This window comes from Chaetura pelagica, unplaced genomic scaffold (assembly GCF_000747805.2).
Source record: "Chaetura pelagica isolate M959 unplaced genomic scaffold, ChaPel_1.0 scaffold345, whole genome shotgun sequence".
Taxonomy (NCBI): Eukaryota; Metazoa; Chordata; class Aves; order Apodiformes; family Apodidae; genus Chaetura; species Chaetura pelagica.
In genome coordinates this window covers 1,945,517-1,971,209 of record NW_009953962.1, presented here as the reverse complement: position 1 = coordinate 1,971,209, position 25,693 = coordinate 1,945,517, and the positions used below count along the sequence as shown (strand labels likewise).

General features: G+C 36.0%; 1 protein-coding gene across 1 annotated transcript in view; it reads right to left on the bottom strand.

Annotated features, from left to right (window-relative positions):
• CCDC171 (coiled-coil domain containing 171) overlaps positions 1 to 25,693 on the bottom strand; it is a 144,349-nt gene that overhangs the window by 75,127 nt on the left and 43,529 nt on the right. Inside the window, exons 8-14 of the mRNA XM_010001935.1 lie at positions 25,418 to 25,556; positions 18,391 to 18,493; positions 13,324 to 13,427; positions 10,459 to 10,548; positions 8,408 to 8,608; positions 6,413 to 6,580; positions 4,293 to 4,481 (exon numbers count right to left, since the gene is read on the bottom strand). Of these exons, the coding sequence (XP_010000237.1) occupies positions 4,293 to 4,481; positions 6,413 to 6,580; positions 8,408 to 8,608; positions 10,459 to 10,548; positions 13,324 to 13,427; positions 18,391 to 18,493; positions 25,418 to 25,556 (994 nt within the window). The remainder of the gene's footprint in view (positions 1 to 4,292; positions 4,482 to 6,412; positions 6,581 to 8,407; positions 8,609 to 10,458; positions 10,549 to 13,323; positions 13,428 to 18,390; positions 18,494 to 25,417; positions 25,557 to 25,693) is intronic.

Sequence of the window (25,693 nt, the reverse complement as noted above, 5' to 3'; positions counted from 1 at the left end):
AGGGACATTCACAACAGTAAACCAGTTTAGCAAAATGAAGACACTAGGAAGTTGAGGAAAGCCAGGACTAAGGTTAGATCATACAGATTGGTTGCTTTTCATAACATGAAGTTCTTGAATAGGAATCAACACACTACATAGGGATGTCAGCAACTTAAGAGAGGCTTCTTCATGCATGACAGCCCTCTGTGAATGGAACAATTACTTGAGGTTACATTTAAATAGGATCCAGTGGTATAATGAGACAGGAAAATCTAGGCACTGTTCCGAAAGAACCCACAAGCTCAAGTTAAATGCTTATGATCCAGTTACAATACAGGGACACAATAAGGAAAACATGAATAGAATGACAAGGATTATGCTACACTTCACCTAACCTCTCTTAGACCTTATAGAGCTTAATAAAAATGGGGTGAGATTATTCACGTTAGCAGTGACCAAAAGAGAAGTGAAATGGTGTCATCTGGTCACATTCCCATGTGTTCTATTTGGCACAGGTCCCAAGCAAATTATAAAGAGGGCACCTTAGTTTCTTCTCCCTCCTCCATCCCTCAGGCACAACAGGTGAAAAAAAAAACCTTGAATGGAAATGAAAGATTCCACGCTTCTATAGACATATACTCTAGTCAGTTCAGAATGTCTTTAACCAAACAAATATTTTACTGTTTTTTGGGAAGAGGAACAATTTCTAGTGTTATTAAAATACTCCCAGTAATGCAAAAATAGAGCAGGTAACTGAAAAGTTTAATTACAAAATGCAATTTACAGGCCTCATGTCACTTTTCTATTCTAAAATTAAGTACGAACATGTACAGTACTTTCAGTGCTACTGCATTATTTACAGTGTTTGATTTTTACAGAAAAGAAATCCCAGATAGCATGACTGGAAGGAACTGAAAAGGTAAACTGAACTTAGGCAACAACTTATGGTTTCTGGCCATCACAGGTGAAAGGCCAATATCTGAGTAAACAAAATGTGATCCCTAGAGGGCTGCTGGGCAGCATCACCAGTATTCAGTGCTCTGGCTAAGCAAAGCTTGTTTTTTAAAAAAGCTTAATGTTTTTATGCTTATTGCTATATGGTAATATGCAAAAGTTAACAAGGCAATGTCTGACTACAGAAATGTAGAAGTTTTGTAAGAAAACACACCTTGTTTTCACCAGCTAATAATTGCTTTTTTCTTATCCCACAGTTTCTAGTGTTTTCTTTCAATCTTAAAAGGTATTAAAAGGGACACTGAGTTCTTTTCCTAAACATTGGCAAGCTGGTTCTCTTTGGTGTTTGAGCTTTGTAGGAGCTCACTGGGTTGTAGCACTTGGGAGGTTCCAAGAATTCTTAGCAAAAATGCAGGTACTACTAGCAGCACCATTTGATCCTACATCTTACTGGGTCCTTACCCTTTAATCTGCCAACAAAACAAAACTGGAAAATATAAATATAACGATACTGTGACTTCAAAAGCTTCTCCTGTATTTCAGCTGTTTTATTTTCCTACAGAACATACATCTATACATCTAATAAACATCAACAGTACTGTCCTCCATTTCTTTCCTATGTTTTAAGTACATGGACAAAACAAGCCTATCAAAGACACTTGATGGGTCAGGAACAGGATAGTTACTTGGACTTTTTCTCCTTTGGCACTGATTGCACTGACTTTTGATACAATTGCAAGATACCACAGCCTTTAACTAACTCACCTGCCTTGCTGTAAAAAAAAAAAAAAAGCACAACCCCCCCAAAAAAAACCAACCAACCAAAAAAAAAAAAAACTTTTTTTTTTTTTTCCCTCTCAAGAGGGCTTTTCTCCTTTATTATTTAGCAATCCCTTTATTTTTCTGTTGAAATTAATGGTTTTTAAATAGGCACAGGATTTTTCTCCTACAACATGTTTTTTGCATATCAGAACAAAACCCTTCTATTTTAAGTGGTTGACACAAAAAAAAAAGGGGGGGGGGAGGACAGATTAATAAATGTCTATATAATAAACAAACAATAACTGATAGTTAAAATTCAGAGGACATTTCCTATGAGACTGTGCACAGTCTGAATAAATAATTTGTGTGAGGCTAAGGAACAGGCAGAGTAACATTTTCAAAATGGCACACTACCAATTCAAGCGGACTGCACCCCTACTACAAAAGGCAGGGGAAAATGATACACGTTTTAAGCCCCATTGACTCTCCAAGCATGGAGACTACAGACAAAGAAAAGTGGTATCTGTAGTGTGCCTTGTTTATTGCTGATCTGTGATAAGGCCACTCTGGGAATTTCTGCCCTACAGAAATACAGTGAAACTGCTTTCTGATTACACCAGCCATCTGACCTACAGTAACAGCTGTGAACTACTACTTATTAACATCTATAGAGCCTATATTGGTGTAAGGGACCCTGAAAAGTACTGGCTGGGGACAGAAGTGGTGGCAGGTCTCCCTGCTACTGAAATACCCAAATTTTGCAATATTACATTTTAATCATAAGGAGACCGTTCTGAAAAGCCCTAACTCTAAGAAACCAAAACAATGATTTCCAAGATACATTACTCATATTGCTGTGCAGCTAGGGCTTTCAGTTAACTTCTAAGAGTCTGAATTTACAGTCTTTAGTTTGCCTTCAGAAATTTTCCAACAACTGGAAAAATTAAGAAAGTCTCAAAACAGGAGGTCTGAGGAGAAAATGTCTAGAAGAAGGCACAGAACACTAGCTGAAGACAAAATTATAAACAAAAGGATGTATCCCACAATGTACCATTAGCTTGGTGCAGGACAGCAAAAATCACTCATCTTCCCTTTCTAGAAAGGAACTAACACCTGCGAGAGATTAGGTCATTGAACTGCTTGTCATTAATGTTCAGATATTTGGATGGAAAATACAGCAAATTGCTGAAGTTTCCTTATAGTGCTAGAATAAAAGTCCTAGAGTAATGAGACCCACAACTGTACAACTAAACACAAATTATATTCCACTTACACTTATTATACATCTTCTATAAAATCTAATTACTAAAGCTTGTTAATAAAATTTAAATACTGCATTCTGTATCTTTATGTAGACATTGGCACACAGTAATATCTAAAAGACCCTTTGAAGACATTCTGTAACTTGTAGCACATTTTTCCACGTAAGGCTACATTAGTCTGTCTGCACACCTCTGATCCAACAGAGCAGTGATCTTGCACACAAATATGGCTAAAAGGTGCAAAATGCAATAGGTAAAAGACAGTAAAGTCTTATGAAAATCAAGCAATCAGGATTAGGACAGCCTTAACAGCAGATATCCATGGACCCTATAGATTCCAGGAAGGGAAAGGAAGGAAAAGCATTTTTTGAAATTAAAATAAGCTTCCTCATTTCATCATTCTTTTTGTTGGCAATGATTTCAGAGAATTAAACTAAAGGATCTTGGAGGAACTTAATATAGGTCTTGATGCCACTTATTCCACTCACAGGGATGTTTTTAACATTGCCAAGATTTAATGTGAAATGTAAATATCAAGCAAAAAACAGATACAAGACTTTAACTAATTCCCAAGAAATTACCATAAATTGCTCTGTCTAGAGAGTACTTCATTCATAAACGTTTTTCAGAGTGCAAATACTTGCAAGGCCAAAATCTGAGTCACATACAGTGTTCTGATGAAGTAAGTTTCAGGTGGCACTCACAAGTAACAAGACATCTCTTATTTACTCTATTTCACACTGTAAACATAAACATGTAAAAAGGAGTGGGACTGTAAAGGCAGTGAATTGTGATTGCAGTATAATAGTGAAAATTTTAGATTGCAAGTAACTTTTCTAACTATCGGCGACAACAGCCTTACACTTTTGAACCACTGCTCACTGTAGTATCTGTATAATTAAGTCCTTTAATACTGTTGGAGACTACCACTGTAACTGCTGATTGGCTCTTAAGGTCAGAATGTATACACCTAAATTTAATCTCACATGACACTACTTTGCTGTTACTCTACAGAGTCTTTGGAATGTATTGATATTGGAAAAGTAACTGCTGCCCTATAAAATTATTCAAAAAACCCACTTGTAACTGCTAGAACAAACTAAGGGATTAATTTCTGGAATGTTTTAGCAAAGTAATTCATTTCTTATTACAACTGAAGTTAATACTAGCACCTTGTTGGTTTGTTTGGGTTTTTTTTTTCATTTTAAAGATATACCAAAATTCCCCCCCAAAAAACTTAAACTGGTTAGGATCTTAAACTACTGAAATAATCCATGAAATATCTGCAAGGAAAAAAAAAAATGAAGAAACCAGACATTCACAGCATCATACCTGTGCCCTTGCACAAACTTCCCCAAGGAGACCTAAGTACTGCTGTTCCAGGTACTTTTTTTGTTTCTGCCAACAGCTTTCCCGTGCTCTCATCTGTTCAGCCATTTTCCTAAAAGCCTCTTTCTGGCTCTGCTGAAGCTCCTTCATAGTATCGGACTTGCTCTTACAAACATATTCTAGGTGAGATATCTGTGCAACAAGCATTTAAAAACATTTCTTTTACCTCTCAAAATACCTTTTTACTTTAATTGTACATATCATTTTAAGTACAGACTATTCCAGCATAAAATAAAAATTGTATTTTTGTCTACATCTTTATTAAAATTAAGTGAAAGCATTTTATAACAGATTACTTACTTGAATATTGCAACAGAACTGAGACATAATTTGGAATAATGAATTTTTCTGGAATTTCAGTTTTATCATCCTTATACCACCTTGCAGATATCTTTTCCTGTCTTTGTAAGAAACCTGAACCGAACACTTCTCATATTTTTTGAAGGAAGTGCATTAAATGCTGCGCTGCTAAATTAGTAATCTGAGTATCCCAGTCCTCTAGCAGTTTGCAAGAATTGCAAGTAATAATGAAAAAAACAGCTCTTAATTTTACTTTTTGTTTTATTGGAAAGCCAAGACATTCCAGATATTATTATTAAAATAATTTCAGAAAATTTTAGCATGCAGAATGTTTTTTTCACAAGTAGCTCATTAGTTTATGATGCATTTTCAACAAGCATGAATGGATTCACTCTGTAGTTTAACTTCTCAGCTCCCATGCAAAATAATGAAGGAATTCATCAAGCTAACAACGACCTCTAAATTCACATGCCTACACTTTGTTACTAGATAACATCAGCAAGATGCCTTCCAAACATATCACACAAAACTGCAGGAGAAAAAAAATTATTCTCAGAGTGCAAGTACAAGACAGGCAACAATGCTGTCCCAAATCCCTGAAAAGCTGGTAAGTACATGAAAAGAGCCCTAAAGACAGCACAACCAATCTCAATAACCATGCTCAATTAAAAAGAAAGATACAATAAGACACAACCCCCCCCTCGGACACTGCCAACGATGTTCACTCCCTTCCCTTCCCTTCCCTTCCATTCTCTTTATTCCTCTGCTTCAAAAGGAAAACAGAAATGTACACCCAATGTACATCTGCACAATCCAGATTTTATTATATCCTTCTCTACTAATTGACTGCTGGGGTATTTAACAAATGATGAGCAGAGTCAAAACTATTCACTGTAACCAGCCCTGTCCCTTACTCAGGCCAGAAGAGTGGTCACAATTCCAGCAGACAAGAAATGTGTGAAAGAGCTTTTCCCTTCCTATGCCTCAAGATCAAAGTATCAGGGCAGACAAGATGCAAAGCCACTTTACCAGAATGTGGGACTGGCCAGATCAGTGGATCCAGAACATAAACTGAAATTCTAAAGAGTGACACATGTTAGTTAGTGCAGCTAGTTTAAGTTATTTTAAAAGAGTCTTCCCTAAAAACACAGGGATTTCTCAGAAGAAAGACCATGTAAGCTTGTTAATATTAATTCAGAAAAGTACAGCCTCTCCTTTAAACAAACATTGACTTAAAAAAAAAAAAAAAGAGTATTTTTCCATTGTATTTCTGTATAGAATAACATAATCCAAAAGTTACACTTGAACCAAAAAACCACAATGGTATTTTTTCAGATAGTACCTCTGAATCATAAACATTTAATTTAGAGATGATGTTCTTGGAGTGCATTTTGTTTCTGTTTTATGCTAAAATAAAGACTGGCTTTACTAGTGTAAATTACTAAGTTCTTTGAATTGCTTCATCAGTAAGATTAATTTATTTTCTTTTAATTAGGTCCCTGTGGCTAATATTGGCTAGTACTATTAGCATGTCCTGCACAGAAAGTGGAGCTTAGAGACTTCATACAGACTTCAGTCACATTTACATGCCCACAGCAATGGCATCAAACTGAGTTGTCGACAAGCCATAATTAATGGTACTGAATTATTAACGTCCAAATTCTTTTTGAAATAAGATGAATGTCAGTCCTTTTTAATGATAGTGTGATGTGGACAAATGTCACTGAATTTAATAGCGGTAGCTGCTGCCTAAGGACACTTACCTTCTCATTAGCCCTGCTGAGGTCTAAGATCAGGGCATCAACATTCTCCTGCAAGACTGCACAAAGCTCAGACCAAGAGAATCTATCTATGATGCCTTCTGGTTGTTTTATAAGCACGCAGCCTGCTACCAAACGCTGGTATAAGCCATGGAGGAAGGTTAGCTTCTCCTGAGACAAAAAGAAAAATTAACTGCTGTATCTGAACAGTGTTAGAATCCAACGAGTGTAGCAATGTGAGCTGCACATAGGTGAAAAAACACTGAAAGCTCAGTCTCAAACCTTTTCAAAATTTTCTAATTCCTGGTTAATAATTGCAGCCATACATATTAAAGCCAGAGTAAGAAAACAGTTTTTACAAAATTTGTCTAATTGGATGTAGTATATAAATGAAGCAAGCCCAGTCCTACAGTGGTCACAAACATGACCATGCTGTAAGTAGAGACAACTTAATCATTCATGCTAAGAATTTCAGATACATTCAAGTTGCACCCAGTTCCATAATCTGTGTAGCAGGCAGAATATTGTCTGATGGCCAGGCAGCAAGACACACTGTTTATACAACTATCACTCTAAAGTCTTTTAAAATTTGTTTCTGCATGGATTATGTATGACAAAATAGCTAGACAGAACAGGCTTATAGCTTCAGCAGTTAAATTCCACAAGCCATGCCTCATTCATTTACACTGATTTGAGTCACTAATATAATAAATTGATGCAAGATATAAACACATCTAGCATCAACAGCATACAACAGAAGTCCCAGCCTTCATCTTTTTACTACATACACGCAACTTAGCAACTTTGATTAAGATAACAACAGAAAGCTGTTCCTGAAAAGCTGTAAGAAACAGTGACTTTATTCAAAGTTAATAAACCACTGTAGAGGTTCTCATTGTTTTCCAGGGACCTTGGATGAGGCTTTATATTACAAAACTGTGCATAACTGAGATGGGGAACTATGGTTTTTATAAGCCCTTTCCCTTAAACTTAGGTGCATTTTCTCACAATTATTTCATGGTATTGTAGGCAATAAAAAATTGTAATTTGGTTTAGTTTAGCCTTGTTTCTAGCAGACTTCCTAAATCCCCAAAGAAAATCCAGATTGCCACCATCATTACATTTTCGCTTGAACTGTGACAAACTAAGAATGATAATGATCCATTTGGAGTGAAAAAAAGGATCCCAAGACCCAAAATCAATTCACACATGTTGAATGCAACCACAGTGTTGTGGACATGCTGACTTTACAATATAGCCAGGCTTCTAGTTTCCTTCACTGTAATCATTATCTGATGTGTATAGCAATTCCAGCTGCTTCATGTGGACACTATTTAAATACCAGACTGTTAAAGAGGTGGAAAGAATGTTTCCTTTTTACTCAGTTGGCATTCGTATACAAATTTGTGGAAGTAATGAACTCAACATGGACAACAACTATGATAAAGTGTATCATTACTATTGCTTCTACAGAACTGCTTTATGGGGGGGAGGAAAGCAACGCAACTAGTATCTTTAAACAAATATAAGGAGGAAGATAATAGTTCTGAAATAAGTCTTTGGGAAGCAAATCCCACATAGAGTACAGCTCAATAAGCTACCAGGTCACAAATAAGAATTTTTAGGTTTTGTGGTATGCAGGCAAAACTCTCTCAAGTTCACATTTGCTATCTATTGACGTGTGAATCAGCAATTAATAGCTACTGTATGTTCCAGTTGCAAAACATTTTTATTAACTTTCAATTTGAAACTGTGCATCAGGCATAGCTCTGTTCTAAAATTCAAAATACTGCAAGGGTTAAAATATTAGTTAGAAAGAGAACCAGTATGTCCTGAGATCTTGTAGATATTAAACACATATTTCAAAATACATATCTTAAAATCATATTTTGGGGATAAATCTGTTAAGACTAAGAGAAACTATTTGATGTATGTAAATGTATAAAGTCAAGATTAAATAAAGACTCTTTTTGACAGTCATCTTGTCTCTGATAATACCTCCATATCCTTCTGGTAAGCCCTGGTAAGCTTCTGGATTTCATTTTCAGATTCTGTGGCACGTACTCTCTCTTTCTCCCAGCATTGCCGTACACTCTGTAGTTCCATTTTTAAAGTTCCTATTAAAGTCTCTCTGTCTGAATACTTAGTGTGCAGACGATTTAACTCTTTATTGGCATCAGCTAGGTCATCCTGAGCTTCCTGTAGAACAGAGGCATGGAACAGAAACGCTGGTAAGAATTTTACTCTATAAAATGTTACCTCAGTCCAGCGCTAAGCATGTGAGGAAGTAAACAGTAATACAGCTACATGTGTTCAGAAGACTTCAGGCTAAGCTGGATGTATCTCATCAATAACAGAGTTTCAAAATTTACACCAGTCCTTCCCCAAAACTTGTAACAAGACAGCATCAGAATTCCATCTCAGATTTAAAAGCTCCACAATGCAGTGACCTTCCTTCATAATCCCCTCTACCCCCACAGCTGAGATGCAGAACACCCTGCAGAGCGGAGAGCTCTCAGAGATAGTGAAAAGATACATTAGTTTCATAAGTAAATCTCTGATCTGTTACAGATGAGATGGTAGACAACACAGAGAGCACTATTAAGACTCTTTGGAGGTTTGACTATGGGAAGAAACTAATAATTAGAAAAGGCCATAAATACAATCATCATGTCATAAGTACCAAATATCACAAGGTAAATAAAAAACTTAATACGCTACCCCTTTTCAGCCAAAAGATTGCTGAGAAGGAGTGGACAGATACACATCCTTTCCTCTCCTACAAGCACTAGACTCCCAGCACTGGAAAAGTTTACTAAAGGTCAAACTGAAAGCATTGGGGTTTTTTCATATAATCACAGATGCTTATATAAGAAATACAAGAAAAAATGCTCTCAAATTCATCAGACAATGACAGATTTTATTGTTCTCAATGAAAATATTAAAATATTAAAGTAATGTTAAATTTCTAACATAAATGTTCTCAGACTAAATCTAATTTTCACTCATATATATAACATTATTACAAAAAAATTACAGTTCTCAGAAACTGGTGTACTGCATAAAAGCCAGCACTGCCTGTGTATAGCTAACTCAGTTTTTGCATGAAGAATACATGAGTCTGTGGCAATGGGTTGCAGCATTTTTAGGTGCTTTACAAAGATGCAGGAACAGAAACCGCAGTCTTAAGTCTTCTGGACATAAATTAGTAAAGAAAGTTCAAATCAGAAGACAGATCATGTGCAAGTATCAATTAACATGAATATTCAGTAAGTGTTGAGGAAGTGTCTGTGACTAAACTGAAGTGATAAAGCAGCATATCCCTAACAGAAAAATCTGAGAAACTCTGGGACTAGATACATTGTATTTTGGCAGTCATAATACACTACCCGTTGGGAGACTGAGTTTAACCATGACCTCAGGACTTCCTCATTTCCTTGGCCACTGAAGTAACCAGCCAGAACATTACAAAAGTGGTGTGTCAGCCAACAGACAAAAAAAAAAAAAAATTGTGTAGAAACTAAATAAAAGAGTTCACAAGTGTTTTTTATCTGTTCTGAGGTAGATTTTACTCCAAGAAAATTTGGGCTGCACATCATACAAGTGCTAAGGATGACCTGATGCCCATACATGCACTAACTTGTCTGACAGACACAAACAAAGCCAAAATTTAACAAAGGAAAGGACACCTTAAATAAAATGCGCTTTCATATGAGTATAATACAATATGAATTAAATCATCTCCTTGAGAAAAAGTTAAGAGAAAAAACACTGATGCTGATTTCAACATAAAATAATACTATGCAAAATGATAAGTCAATTTCAAATTATTTCAGCAGTGCAGTGATTGAAATGATCAGTTATGTAGGCTAAGATGGTAAACAGAATAAAGTGACATGGCTTTACACAAGCTTGCAAAGTAAACTAGCTTGCTCAACAGGATAAAATGATACAGAGACTTATTCTGCAAAGAAGAAAAGATACCTTAAATCCAGAAAGATACTTTTTGCAGAACTTTCAAATTTTATATTAAGCTCTTTATATCATACCTTAAGTTCTTGACTTAAAGTACATATTTCTTCTTTGGATATCTCAAGTTCTTTTGCCATCTTTCCACACAAAACCTTCAATTTCCAAAGCTGTGAAAAATACAGAGGTCAAACAGGTTTTTACAGAAAGGTCACATAATCACTTGAATATAAAGGATTAATTTTGCACAAAAATGTTTTTAAAAAGTTAAATTCTTTGATAATATTCATACTCCATACAATCAAAATAATGTGCCATTACAAAAGCACTAAATAACTCTTTGAAAATTATTTACAGTAAATAACAGTGGCAGAATCCTTAACTGACTCCCCTGTTAACTTTCCCATTAAAAAATATCTGACCAAAAGATGGGCTTTGGATTGCACCTGAGATTTAATAAATTCAGATTATGATCTGGGGAGTGGTTTGAAATAAAAAGGTTTTGAAATCAGTGGCCATTTGCAGAAACTGTCCACATACAAGCATGGTCTCTAATTTTTGCTGAGCGCTGGATGGTAGTCACATAACTGTAAAAAGCAACAACGTTCCAAGAAGTACAGTGACTACTGAACTATTTGCAGTGTTACAGCAACCATCCTAGAGGTAGCCCATGACCACAAAGTGTACTAGCTTCTTTTTCCACTTTCAAAAAAGATGACACATCACTAGAATCTGTACCTTTGATTACTTGATGATGAAGTTAGTAATACGTGCCTGAAATAAAGCATTATAGTGCAGATTACTGCCAACACTCCAGCATTAAGGGGCAACTCAAGTAAAATAATCCATTTACCAAATTTGCAAGTTACTTTGGAAATTACATTTTTATTTTATCTAAAATTAGAAGACCTCGAAGAATCCTTAGAAATAAATACAGTAAAGTTACTTTGGAAATTACATTTTTATTTTATCTAAAATTAGAAGACCTCGAAGAATCCTTAGAAATAAATACAGTAAATTACAAAATGCTAGTGGAGTATTTCCAGACTTTGTGTTGGTTTAGTAGCCTTCTCTCTCTTCCCAAACATATTCTAGCCTCTGCACTATATAGAAAGTCAAAAGCTTGTTATCTGTCAAAAACAAAACACACACCTTTCAGTCACTCAGATGATCTAGATAATTTAATTTAATGCTTAGCGCACTACATTAAGGGTGATACATAACAAGTTTGCCAGCCTTATTTCATGTACACATACAGACGAACACTTATATTAGTAACAATCAGGTGGAGTCTTATTGAAAATATCTTTGTAAAAAAATGCACTACATAATTACTCAAAACTAAATCTTTACTGCTGTGTTTTAAGACATCCTGTGTTTATTGCACAGCACCCTTCATAGTCCCTTTATACCTTATTGTATTATTTTAAAAGTTCTATTTCTAAGCATAGCTAACACATAAAAAGAGGCAGCATTATCTTTGGGGGTGGGAGTGATCAAGAAGGACAGTGCACTGCCCTTTCTGTGCACTATGAAGATGCTCAGTGATCTCTGGCTCCGTATGACAACTTCAGGGTCAGTCACACACAGTCCTATTGGGAAGTCCTGTGGCAGGCCATCAGTTGGTCCTGCTCTGCTTGCGATTTATTTTCCTGGACAGTTCATTGTTCTTCCTGTCAGAAAATTCTCCTTGCTTTCTTAGTAGCCACCCCCTTGGTCTCCCCGCTGCTGTCTCTGGCACAGTTTCACAACAAAGCACATCACTAAGCCAAAGCCTGCTGAGTCGACTTTTCAACTGTGCTGCCTATCACGTGACATTCCTCCTCCCAAATAACAATTCACTGTGGGTAGTATGCTCCTAGTTACTCTGCAGCTTCCAGACATGGGTCTCAGTAGAGTTTCATAATGACTACACACATTGGTTCTCTTATCTCTCTGGGAGAGACCTGAGAGTCCTTGCTGTTTACAAAAGTATAATTGTTTCCATGGTCACTTATTTTTTGCTCCTGTTGAACAAACTCAAAGGTCTTGTGGGAGACCATTCTTTTCCCAATAAAGGGGGCAAAGCTGATATACGTTTTCATCTGCCTTTTTTTTTTGACATTGTGAGTGAATAGCTTGACAATGCATTTGTTAAATAAAACCTCGACTTTCTGTATTTGCTAATTTTATCCAAAGATAAGCCAATTACAAGTTTGCACAGAATGTTCTAATAGAGCAGTTAACTTCTCTCTACAGCCTTTAATGCCACAAATTCATAAAACATTTACACTCAAGAGGTTTAATTTATTCATATTAGCAATACAAATGAGAAAATAAATGCAAGATTGTGGCTTTTTTCAAGGGTAAGACAGTTTTTCCAAAACTGAAATATTTCCTATATTGTCTTAGATAATTCAAAGAAAATATTGCCACAGTCTTATTTTACTTGAAAGGTAAAAACACACCAAAAAATAACACCAAGAGGAACTTCACAGTAAACACACTTATCTCAGAAAATTATCCCACTTTTTAAATTTACAAGGGCATGCACATTTACATAACTGATAGCAATGACTGCTGAGGCTGAAGTTGCTGCATATTTAGAAATACTGCAGTACACACTGTTCAACTCTTAAATCATCTGTTAACTGAAATCCTAGATATGAATGGCCTGTTTTCCTGAATGTTTATTGACAATTATACTTTCAACAGGTTTAATAAGAGAACAAAACCAAATTAAACTAAAAAGAAAAAAAAATCTGTTCTCCTTCTTGCCCCAGATGTAAGTAAAACTTCACTGCAGGATACGCTTAGAAACAGTAGTGACAGAGATTATTTCTTTGGGTGTACGTGAAGCTGTCAACTCAACACTCCCACTCTTCTGACCTTTTTTTACAAACAAAGTGTAGGTACTGCTGCAGGCCAAAGGCGATACATACAGAGCCAAACAGTGCAAGCGTTACCTCATTAGACATATCTTCCAGCTTGTTCTGGTAAGCTGTCAAGTTACAGCTCAAAGTCTCAAGGTCAGAGAGGCCCAGAGGTTTATCTTTGTCCTTACCAGTGCCTGAAGAAAAACACAGAATGAAAATTAAGCCTTAAAGACACAGTGAGAAAACGACTCACCCTAGATGAGAGGTATTCAAATTAGTTAGGGCTTCAGTGACAATACAAAACAAGGAGCAGCAGCCTTGTTTGCCACAAGAGATGCAGCTGAATAGCCATACTTTCAGAGCAAATACAGCTGAAAGACATTTGTACAAAAGCTTTAATACAAGAGACAGAACTGTAAATTCTGGATTACATTTCTACCTAATGTATTTGGTATGCAGTCTTTCATATAATTTCTACTGCGGTCAGCTTCAGTCAGACCAGTCAGCTTTAAAACCACACAGTAACATGCTTTGAAAAACATGTTGCCTGAAAGTTAAGTATGTTACGGTTTTCCTGACCTTATTTTGCTGTTGTGACTAAGCATGCATGTTTTAATGTAGTACTTAATTTACTCAATGCTTTACTGAGCCAAAGATCATATGACTATGTTACGCTTGTAGAGGTCTTAAAAACCTTTCAAATGATCTTGAATTTCACTCCAAAGGAAACAATAAAAAAAATTTATTATCTGTCTGCAGAGTCCTACATAATGTTTCAATTACAGATTTTAAAGCTGATATATCCATTATACACACACTACACTTACTTATTAAACATTTAGACAGAGAGTTCTGATCTGGTTGCCTTAATTAGGGACATACGATGAAGTCTGAGCATTTCAAAGCCCATAGTACAATGTGGTAAGAAAGCAAAACAACATTGTATTGGTCATAAGGATACAAGATGCCAGCTGATATTAAATTTCCAATAACAAACTATTCCTTTTTTTCTGCTGTTACAGCAAAATACCAAGTTATTCACAGATTCGTCATCTCAGTATTATTTATACTGGTATGCACTGTTTATAAACTTATTTTGTAACAAATTACAGTATCTTCTTTTCTCTGAGTCTTAGCTGCTCTATAAGCAAAACTAACGTTACCAACACCAATAGCATCCTTATTTTGCAAAAGAAAAAAGAAATCTGCATCAGTTTAACTCCAGAAAGGATAAACAATCACGACTTCCAGCAGAATCATATGATGATACAGGTGTTTATCACCTCTGAAAGATAAGTGCTGCTAAGCAATTTACCTAAGGTGGCTCATAAAGTCAAATCAGATATTAAACCCTCAGCCCTTTCTTTGGATCTTCATAAAACTAAGTCAGCTAGAGGATGTGCACTTACAGACCAGCAGGTTGGGTCATTTTAAAAAATCCTAAGGTTAGCATTAACTAACAAGCATAACAGCCTACCCAAAACATTATACAAAAATGACAGATTTGTCCTGTAGGCTATACATAATGCACCAATGTGAGTGCAGTGTCAGTGCAAAACTTACACATATGCAGAAGCCAGAGAGTATTGCCAACAGCTGTTCTGAAATTTTTTTTCTATTAATTAGCCTCTGCTCTCCCAACTCTTTGATAACACCAGAAAGCATGGAGTACTATTCAGATTGGACACTAACTTTTCACTTCAGGTTGCCAGCCAGTTGTTACTATCAATGTCACACCTTGTCAAAGCAGTGCAGGTTTGCAAGATGACTTTCAGTAAGAGAAGCAAGATCTGCTCTACAGCATGCAATGAACGTAAAAAGAACACACATCCCAGTGACAGATTTCTGCTCTGTCCTACCAGGCTCTCCAGCGGACACCTACTGTAATGGTCTACACTGTCAGGGAAAAGCAAAATCTTCTTAATGAGACTGCAGTGCCCTTAGCCAAACTTCTGAGTCCTGGAGATGTCCCAAACACCAATGTTACACCTAGAATCAACCTAAGAATAATTCATAAATTCTAACTTTTTGTGAGAAGTTTAGATTTCACATTTAGGAAAGAGATAAGTAACACCCTACTGTCATTTTCATCCCTTAACCATAGCAATAGTTAAGGATGCAAAAGGGCTCCAGTTGTCTCTTCTCAATTACAAGAACGATTTTTTGCAACTACTTCTGTCCATTGTTGGCACATGTTGCAGTGGTCCTGTGCATAGAAGAAAGCACTATTCTGACATACTTATAGCTCTAGCGAACTTGTAACTACAATTCTCATTCAGTTCAAAATAATACCTATTAAGTCAATTTAGGGGTTGTATTCCATCCCACAGTTTTCATCAAGCTGTCTAAACAATGCATCTTCATTTCTGAAGCCCCAGCTGGCCATGCTGTCACTGAAACATGCCTCTGAAGTATCTTAGTATCATGTTTGCCAAAACCAGACTTCTACCAATAAACTTTCCATGCTGGCAGTCCTTGTCTTCGCTTCAACTCTATTTTCTAGGTAGCTCAGTCTGCCAACAGAAATGCCATAGTCCAGTTTCCTGCACTAGCTGAACAACACTGGCCAAATGTTGTTTGTCTCCATACAGTTATGCAGGAGACCTGCATCACAATCAAAGGAGCACTTGCTTGCTGGAGGGGCCTTACTTCAGTAACAAGGTAAAAGCAAACCCAATACTTGAAAATATTTCCCTGTATATCACCTAAGAGTTTGGAGTAAGGAAATGCCAGATTCAGTAAAAGCCTGACAGGAGGTGTACGAGTGAGTAAACTCTTAAATGTACTGCTTCAGACTTTCTCCTAACAGTACTGGGCGTGTCTACAATGGAGTTAACTTTCTTTGTTGCAGCTTATGTGGTGCTGTGGTTTAGATTTTTGACCAAAGCAATACTGTTGGCCTTCAATAAATGGTGACAATAACTCAAAGCCACTAACACTTCTGGCATTTTATACTGAGTTCAGTTAGTCTTTTTTTTTTCCTGAAGTGAAGACAACTGCAAATAACTGCAAAATATTAAAAACTGAACAGGGAAAAACTGAAATAATGCAAATTGCCCAATAAGAACAACAACACCGAGAAAAACTTTAAAAGGTCACTAGAAAAGGAGAAGACACAGACTTACCCTTGTTATTTTGGGAAGTATGAAGAAAAAAATAACTTTTTAAAATATCCCGGGTTTTAATCTTAAAACGATAAAGTCTTCTCTTCATTTCCCTGTATAGCCCAATAATCACAGCTCCATCCATACTTAAATTAAGGGGCTGGACCTTTAACACTGGCAGGTTTTTAAGTATATCTTTCAACCACTTGAGGAAAAAGTTATAAAGTAAAACAAGGAAGAATGACTGCTCAGCTAGCTGTGGTTCATTTAGCCCCTCATCTGCTAATTACACTACACAGATTCATTCAACATGTTTACTTTTATTGGCACCTTGGCATTCCCATTTCAAATATGATTACATTAAACAACATTTTGAAAACTGAAAGAAATACTTGTTACATAATAAATTTATAAGCACAGCTCAGTAAGGCAACAGCACTAAAAACCTAAATTTCACACTTAGAAGCGTAGAACATACATAGAACAAATGTCTCAGTTAATGTCCATTTTAATATTAGCCATAAAGACTCAATCCACAGCAGAGCTAAATTTTACTTTCTGCCTCAACTGAACCTTTGCAGGAGATGCTAAAGCTTAAAAAAAAATTTCTTTAAGTAAGATCTTTCAAAGTTTACCTTAAAAAAGCAAATTAATACTGGAGTTACTGAATTCTTAGTATTACAGAACCAGGTCAAAGCTGTTCTCTGCAAGGTTAACCACTAGGGAGAACAGAAAGCCTACCCAAAAAACACTTATTGCTTTGGAAACTGCACTTTGGCAGCAAACCCAGCTCCCTCCAGAACAGCTGACACCCCTTTGGGCATGTGACACTTTGCAAGATGGAAGAAAACATACAGTTTTGAAGAGCTTTTCAGTCTGACATATCTACAGTAAACCTAGAGATATTACACACAGGGATTATGTTTATAATTACAGAATAAAACTAATACCAGTTCCCAAATAAGAAGTAAAAAAGCCCATATAGCCCATGTAAGAAAATCAAGCTTCATAGATTCCAGGGTAGATTTTTAAGGACAAGAGAAATCAGAAAGTTTCTTTACGTGATTTTAACAGTACCAGTCTCTAAAAAACCAAAAACAAACAAACAAACAAACAAACAAAAAGTTGTTAGCAGAGATATAAAAAAATACATCTCCATTTAAAAGTGTTCTATGACCCATGTACGTCTATTGTTGCTAAAAAGCGCAGAAACATATAATGACAATTTACATAAAATAAACACACTTGATCTTTAGACAATATTTTGCCTGTTTTATTACACTTTATCTACACTGTAAGATGCAAGTATTGTGTCCAATATGTGATTTTCTAACAGGAAACGAAGAGAAAACTTTAATAGGTAGTTTTAAATTAAGATTTTAAGCAGTGTACTATTTTACCTTTTTAAAAAATTACTCACTTTGATGTTAAAGTTCTGCTTGCTTATGTCAGCTGCTATTTAAATGTTTAAGAAGGTAGCAGTTTGTTGAGTTTGATATAATAATTACATATAAAGCTAGGTATCAGAGTCACAATCACTGACTTACAATTAATTTTAATTCAAACAGATAAATATATGTTCAGTATTGGATCAAATGAATGCAATTCAGTACTAGTCCACAATCAACAGTAAAAACTACTGTGTTATATCATGTGTCCTACACAACCTTTTTGAATATATGACCTTTAAGTTGCTGAAGGTTGCCTCAGAATTTGGCTCAGTTCAGGCAAAACATCTGTTCCCTTTGCAGGTATACTGTAAGGACTTTTTTCTCAGTTGGATTTAGAGCACAGCAAGTGAGCCCTTTTCTGACCGATCATATACACCCCAGCATTTGTAAATCAAGCTCTGGGCTGACAACAGCAGGTCCACATTCCGTCACCCTTTCTCAGCCAGCAAGGCCATTTGACTGCTGTGAGAACTGCTCTTATCATGTCATCAAATCAAAGCATGTTGAGAAGAGGGAATGCAAGAGGCATCTGCAGAATTCCCACAATGTAGTGACTTTGGAACATTGACAGATGCATCTGTCATTTTATACCTTCAACTAACCTGCTGTCCGCTGGCCTGACATAGCAAAGCTGTCCAAGGGTAACTTCAGCTCTTTCATGTTGTTTTCATACGTCTCTGTTAGAAAGACCTGGTGTTTCTTGGCCTTTATTTGACAGGAGATACAGGCAAGAAAAGAGAGGGTAAAAAAAGAAATGCATTAAAATGGTAAAGAGAAGAAATACAAATGACAGTGGCATTTTTTTTCACCTTTAAATTCAAATTCCTGCTATATTTCTTGTTACCCCTTTTCTTGAGCCAGGAGACCTAACATGACATCACAAATAAGTAACACAGAACCCTGAAATACATTTAAAAGAGAATTAAAGGCTTCAAGTGGTCCAAAGAAAAAGAAAAATGTAACCTAGTCTTGATCTTCTCTTTAAAAATACCTTAATGAACATTAATTAACTGCTGCCCATCTAAGGAAGCAATGAAATCTATTGTTACACCCTACAAGGGCATCCAGAAAGACACCAAACTACTGGCAGACAGGCTAGAAATTCATCATCTGGCACTCAGTCAAATCCCACACCTATTCTCATTGCAAACCTGCCTACTTTAATTGTTACCATCTTCCATGCTTGATAGCGATTTCTTCAATATCAAAACCTCCTTCTTATGCATGGAATATAAAGCAGCAAAGCCCTTCGGCTCCTATCATCGAATTTTCTTAAAGAAAGATGTTCACTTAGGTGCAAGCCATTGTTCAAATCAAGACATTGGTTTTATTCTGAAGGTAAATAGGTATTACAGCACATTTATTTAATCACCACAATAGAAAGACTAGGTCAAATAATTACTTCAATTGATATCTGTTATTAACACTTGCAATTTTCAAAGACATACATGCCTTATTCCAGACAAGACCAAGGTTCTTGTGGCAGTTCTGACTTCTCAAAGAAATGTACAGTTTTAGCAGCTGACTAGCACAAAGTATTAAGTCTCACAAGTCAACAAAAAAACCGAACAAAAACAAGCCAAACAACCCCAAACCTCCAAACAACCCCTCCTACCCAAATCAAGGAGAAACTAGATTTAAATAAACATTATTTTCTTATGACAAAGGTTCTGCTCAAAGATGTCTCATTACTTTTAATTACTCAATTTATTTTTATTCTAAATTCTAACATCTATTTGCATTATTTCTAATTCCTGATGAAGGTTATCCTTTTTGTACTGAGAAAAATCCTACTGTTTTCTATCCTATCTATAAACTGTTGCTGCAGTTATGCTTTGCTGCAGGTGTAAAGATCCAGTCAATTTCTCAAGTGTGGGAAATATCCTCCCCAGGAAATCTGCTACTTACTGGTAGCATATAACTGTCAGGCAAAAAAACTAAGGAATGCATTTAATTCTCTGCAGTGTTCTTCACTGTTCAGTTTAAATATTTTATAAATTAGCTTTACTCTTTCAATTTTAATTATATGTACTGTACATCAACTAATATATTATTAATAAGTGTATTTCGGTGTTAGGTCCCCTGTAGCATTTACATGCCTTTCCTTGTGTGAGAGTTTGTACTACACTTCATTAAGAATTTCCAAACCACTTCTATACATTAAAAACAAACCTAAGCTTTAATTCTTATTCTATAAATCTATCTACACAAATAGAGCTTGTAACTGCTAAGCTCCAGTAAAAATATTTTATGAGATGCAAACACAAAAAATTATTTACTCTCATGTACTGATACCATCTCAAAGACCTCACATATTACAAATCAGAAACTATAACAATATGATCAGCATCACAGTAAAATAAATATTCTTTTTACATAAACCACTCCAGCACAGACAAGGTCAGACTAAATCTTCCCAGAAAAACCTTTTCCCATGCAAAAGTCAAACGTGAGAAATTTTTTTTCATTCTTCTTAGCCAACTTTTTCATTTTTAGTTCATTTACCACAATTTAGTACATTCCAGTCTATCAGCCTTCACCACTTCACTGTGCATTGTTTGCCAACTGCGTCTACACTCCCTAGCCAATTTTAGGGGGTTTTTTTTCACATCAAAAAAGATCAAAAGTAAATTCCTTGCACTAGCCAGTTTCTCTACACTTCAGTTGCGAACTATTTAGAATCTTTTCTTTCTAATTTCCATTTTCAATCACTGTTCTCATTATCAGAAATTAAAGAAACATATTGTAAACTACAGTGCTGGAAATCCAGGCACAGTCTAGGAGTCCAAAAGGGTCTGAAAGTATCAACCTAACTTCTTATGTCTCACTGACATACATCTAATAAGAATGTGTGGAGACATAAAACAGTGGAATAATTTAAGCTGACAGGATCTCCGGAGATCATCTGTTCCCACTCCCCACTCAAAGTAAGGCCATGCTTGAAGCCAGGCTAGGTTGCTCAGTGTCTTGTCAAGTCAAGTTTTGAGTGTCTTGAAGGATAGAGTTCAACAATCCCTCTAGACAACCTGCTCCAATATCTCACAGTCCTCACTGTAAAGCTTTCTGCCCCTTACAGGTAATTACAACTTCCCTTTCTAAAACTTCTGTTTTGTCTCATACTTCCATTACACTGTCCTAAGGAGAATGTAGATCTGTCTTCCCCACAAGCACCCATTTGACAGTCCACGGCAGTAGCTGTATCTCCCTTAACTTTTCTTCAGTCTGAACAAAAACAAGTGTATATAATTCCCTGAAAAGGAAAAAAACCGGAGTCCACAAGTGTAAAAGTCAAACATAATCAACTGAAGCTGCTGAAAGGTATCTTCTGCCAGATCCAGCTATTCCAGGAGATGAGATTAATTCCCTCTCAGCAGCTCCATCCATCTTCATATTTGTCTTAGAGGATTTCAGTCCTACAGAACCGCTGGAAAGGCACTCATTCCTTAGATTACTTCAAAAGGGAAATCAGTTGACAAAGTGCTAAAAAGAATTTGCTTCCCAGACCACATTGCTAGAAACAGGTGAAACAACACTAGTAAAGCAAGCTTTATGCTGACTTTGCTTGACTTCCTGCACATCATGATGGATCATTCTTGACCTTGGAAGTGATCCTTGAAAATTACCTTGAAAATGAAAGGTAGCACAAAGCACAAGGAGGTCCTAACTAAATTAAAATATTAATAGGAAGCATAAAGGAGGTGGAAGGAGGCATAGGTGACCTGGAAGAAATACAGAGGCACTGTCCATGTTCAGAGGGATAAGCTTAGGAATGCCAAAATCTACCTAAAGTTGAATCTGACTGGGGATGTGAAGGGCAACAGGAAAGGCTTCCTGAAATACAGCAGACTAGGCAAAATGGGGACCTGATGCTGAATGGGGCAGGGGATCTGGTGACTAGGAGGAAGGAAAGGCCTTCTCAATGCCTTCTTCACCTCAGTCTTTACTGGTAGAACCTGCCATCAGGAATCACAGGTCCCTGAGATCAATGGTGAAGTTTTCTTGTGAAGTTTGCATAAACACTCAGGAATTTAAAATTCTCAAAATACATTAGGAATATTTCCTATACCCACCCAAACAAAATTCCCTCCCTCATAAAATACTCAGAACAGAAGGCTAGAAAACAAACAATATGGAAGCAAATTAATACTTTTTAACCCAAAATATATGCTGGATTATAGAATATACAATGCTTCACAAAGTCAAACTTCATGGCCTTAAGAAGGCTCCCACTGTCGCTTAACATTCCTTATGGACAAAACATTCCTTTCTACATTTTGGTAGAAAAAAGTGTTTGGCAATACATTTATTTAACTGTCAATTTTAAAACAGCACTTTTACAGAAATTAAACAGAAGCCAAGTATTCTTCATTACAGGCACTATTGGGTCCAACCAGGAGAAAATATTTTTTTCCAAATGCTTTTATATCCTTATCTATAAGGATAAACAGAGTTATGAGGAAGAGCTACTACTCATAAGTTTATATTATTCCATCCACTGTCAGAATTATGCTAATCTTCCAGAATTAGGGTATTTGCATTTATCTGAGCAATTCCCTGCTTCCTGGGTTGCAGAGATATTTTCCTTAACTACCACTACTCAATATTATTCCACCACTTGTTACAAGACAGAAAAAACGTTCCATTGATTTTTCAGCATTTTCCAAATGCCACTGCTGAATAAATGCAAACTCTATGCACTCTTCCAAAATAGTCCTCATGGCCTGGTGCTGCAAATGTGCATGTGTAGCTCAAGTTCAGTAACATCTAAAAAATAAACATATAGGCAGGAGTATGAGGCTTTTTCAAAATTAACTTATCAAAACTCCAGTACTATCATGCAGGGAACTGGGCTCCTGTCCCACAACGAACTGCTATTATTCCAAGAGGAATTTTCTCTACTTTGTTTATACTTTCAGGGATTTTCCTGTGTGACTTTCTTGCACATGGACTAATGCACAGTTCTTCTCAGTTAAAAGAAATTATATTAAAATACACAACTTTTAAGTACTTCAGATTCCTAATATGCATTCCAGTTAATTGGCAAGCTCCCCAAATTTCAAAAAAACATTTCCCATTAAATAAAGGTTCAACATCTCTCATTTGACCGATACCAGGAATTAGAGATCATCCACTACTAGATGCCAGAAATGTAAATTTCCTGAGTGCCTTTTAAAATTAATAAAGACACCTCATATTCTTTCCATGGGACAGGAATAGAGTTGGGGCTGTTTCAACTTAAAACAAGTCCTGAGTCACAATGGCCATTCTTCCAAAGTGCTATTCTTCAAGTAAAAAAATTTCTTAAAGTCTTAGCTGGAAATAATGAAAAGCTTGAGACCAATTTCCTCAGCAAAACATAATGGAAATCTTGAAAGTCTGCTCATGCTGAACAATCGTAAGCAGTTTTGTTTGATACCAACAGATCTTATCACATTTGATCCATGCAAAATCCTGGCTAACTTCTGCCACATGCTGATATTTAAAATTAAAAGCAGCACAACTTCTTTCCTATAGATGCAAGTGAACCATAAAAAAAAACAAAACCCATAACCTTATTTTTCTTATAAAGTTTCCAATGAATGCCTTTTGTTCCTGCATAAGTCTGTTTCTCTAAGAAGAACAAGCCTTCACTAGTTTGGTTGTATTTCCCAAACATTCTACAAATAAAAACCATTAACTTGTAGTAAACCAGTACAGTGAGAAATTATTATAAGATTATCAGACTGGAGTTGAAAGGATATATTCAGGATGTCAAATAATAGTATAGATATCGGAAAGTAACAAACAGATCAAGAAAGCAGGAGGGGGGAATGAAGGGAACACAGTGACATTTTCACACAATTTTAGTATGGCTACTGGGTAGCCTAATAACAGGATATGAAGTGTTATCTAAGTTTCTCCTAGAGTCTTCTGATTTTTCATTTTTGGAAGAAGAATAACAGAAAGCTTTCCCGACTGAGTAAACAAGACCACACACAGGCAACTCCTGCTTCCCAAACAAATACAAAGTCTTCAGGAAAAATACAAAGCCATCCAAGGTGATAAAAATCTAATCCCTTTAGGAACCACTAATACAACTCCTCAGAATATTAGTATTTTTATTACCTGTTCAAGACAGTATTCTGGTCTGCAATCATTCCAGTAAAACAATTAAAACAACTGGTTCTATGAATAAGACAGTTCTTTTAACTGAGACAATCCATTCTGTTTTTTACTTTTCAGTCATGTAATGTTCATTCTGAGTACACCATTGCCACTATTGCCGTTGCCAGAAACCTTGATCATTAATGGAATTTTGTCATGAATTCCTGTCAGGTTTAACATACATTTTACTAAGGAACACAAATTGAAAAAGAAAGCTAGGTATCACAGTGATACCTAGCAACCACTCAAGGTTCCTAGTGTAAGTTTTTCTGCTTGGAATTTTATTTTATATTAATAAATAGCAACCATTAATGACTGCAGCTAGAGGAGACAGTTGGTTTTTGTCTCTTCATATTCCTATTATCCATGGTAAGATGACTTTTTCAGGTTTACTAGGCCAGTAGATGTCATTTAATACATTAATGCATGCATGGAAGAAGCTGTGATTCTCCCAGGAAAAAAAGGGGGGGTCGATTTAACTTTTCTTCCATTTGTTAGCTACCAGTCTGTCTGGGAAATGGACAACAATAACATAATGTCTGGAATAACTCCATCCATTGAACAAAAGACATCAACAAGTCTGAAGATGAAGATGCTCTGATGAAGGTGCTCTGCTCATGCCCACTGATTAGCACAATGCCTGGTAGCAGCAGGAAACAGGCCACGTTTACCTTCTTTATTCATAGCTCCAAGAGAGAGAAAAAGAAGAAATTCACAAGCCAGTTTCAAAAATTTTACATTGCCTAAGTATAGAAATACTTTAAATGCTACTACACAGTGGAAGGTGAGAAGGCTTTCTAGATACCCTCACATCTTTTCTTTCTTTCTCCCTGCTACTATATGACAGGATGGCAAAATTGTTATTCAAAGCTGAGGTGAATGGAGACAGTGGGAAGGCCCAACTGGTCATATCAAAGGAGAAAATTTTCAGAAAGTAATCCTATAAAATACATCCAACAAGCCAAATCCACAAGAAAACAAAAAAAAAATTCCTTCTGCTTTGTCACCTTCAAACAAGTGATTTTCAAGCAATTTTTACTGTCAAATGCTTGCACTAAAACCAAAACATTATGTGAAACAGAAATAAACAAGCCTACAATGGTAGCTAACCAAGCCTGAAGAAGCAAAAAGCTTGGGTAGAAAGAACATTCTTCACAAGAAATCATGATCTGTATCTACAAATTGTCCTCTTCGCTAGGAATGCAAAAGCAATTTACTCTTTATTCGTAGACATAACTGTAAAATATTTTTTTCTGCAAGTAGATCTCCAGTTAAATACATGGAGTATCACTTAAAATATATTTTAATTGGCTTCTCAGAGTATGAGCTATATGTACTCATGTTTTACAAAACAAAGTAACATAAGTAAACTCAGAGTAACACAATGGCAGAGCTCTTACACAGCTCAGCACAGTAAATGCAAATTATATTCACAGTACGTTTTAAAAATCCTAAACAGGAAATGCCACAGGCCTTTTGTCTTACCACTACAAGTTCCTCCTGTAATTCTCTGCAGGTGTTTTGATTAGATACTAGTGTCTCAGAGAGGTCTTTAATTATCTTCTTCTTTTCCTCTATCTTCTCATCCATTTGCTTCTTTATGGAGAAACACTCTTTTTCTAACCTGGAAAGTTTCAGAATAGAACATTTTTACCAAAAATTATTTTGTCCAGTATACTATATCCTTTTAAAGGTAATCAACAGATATTTTAGCACATCATATGGCTTCCAAAATTATTTTTTTTAAGTAAAGTTATATAT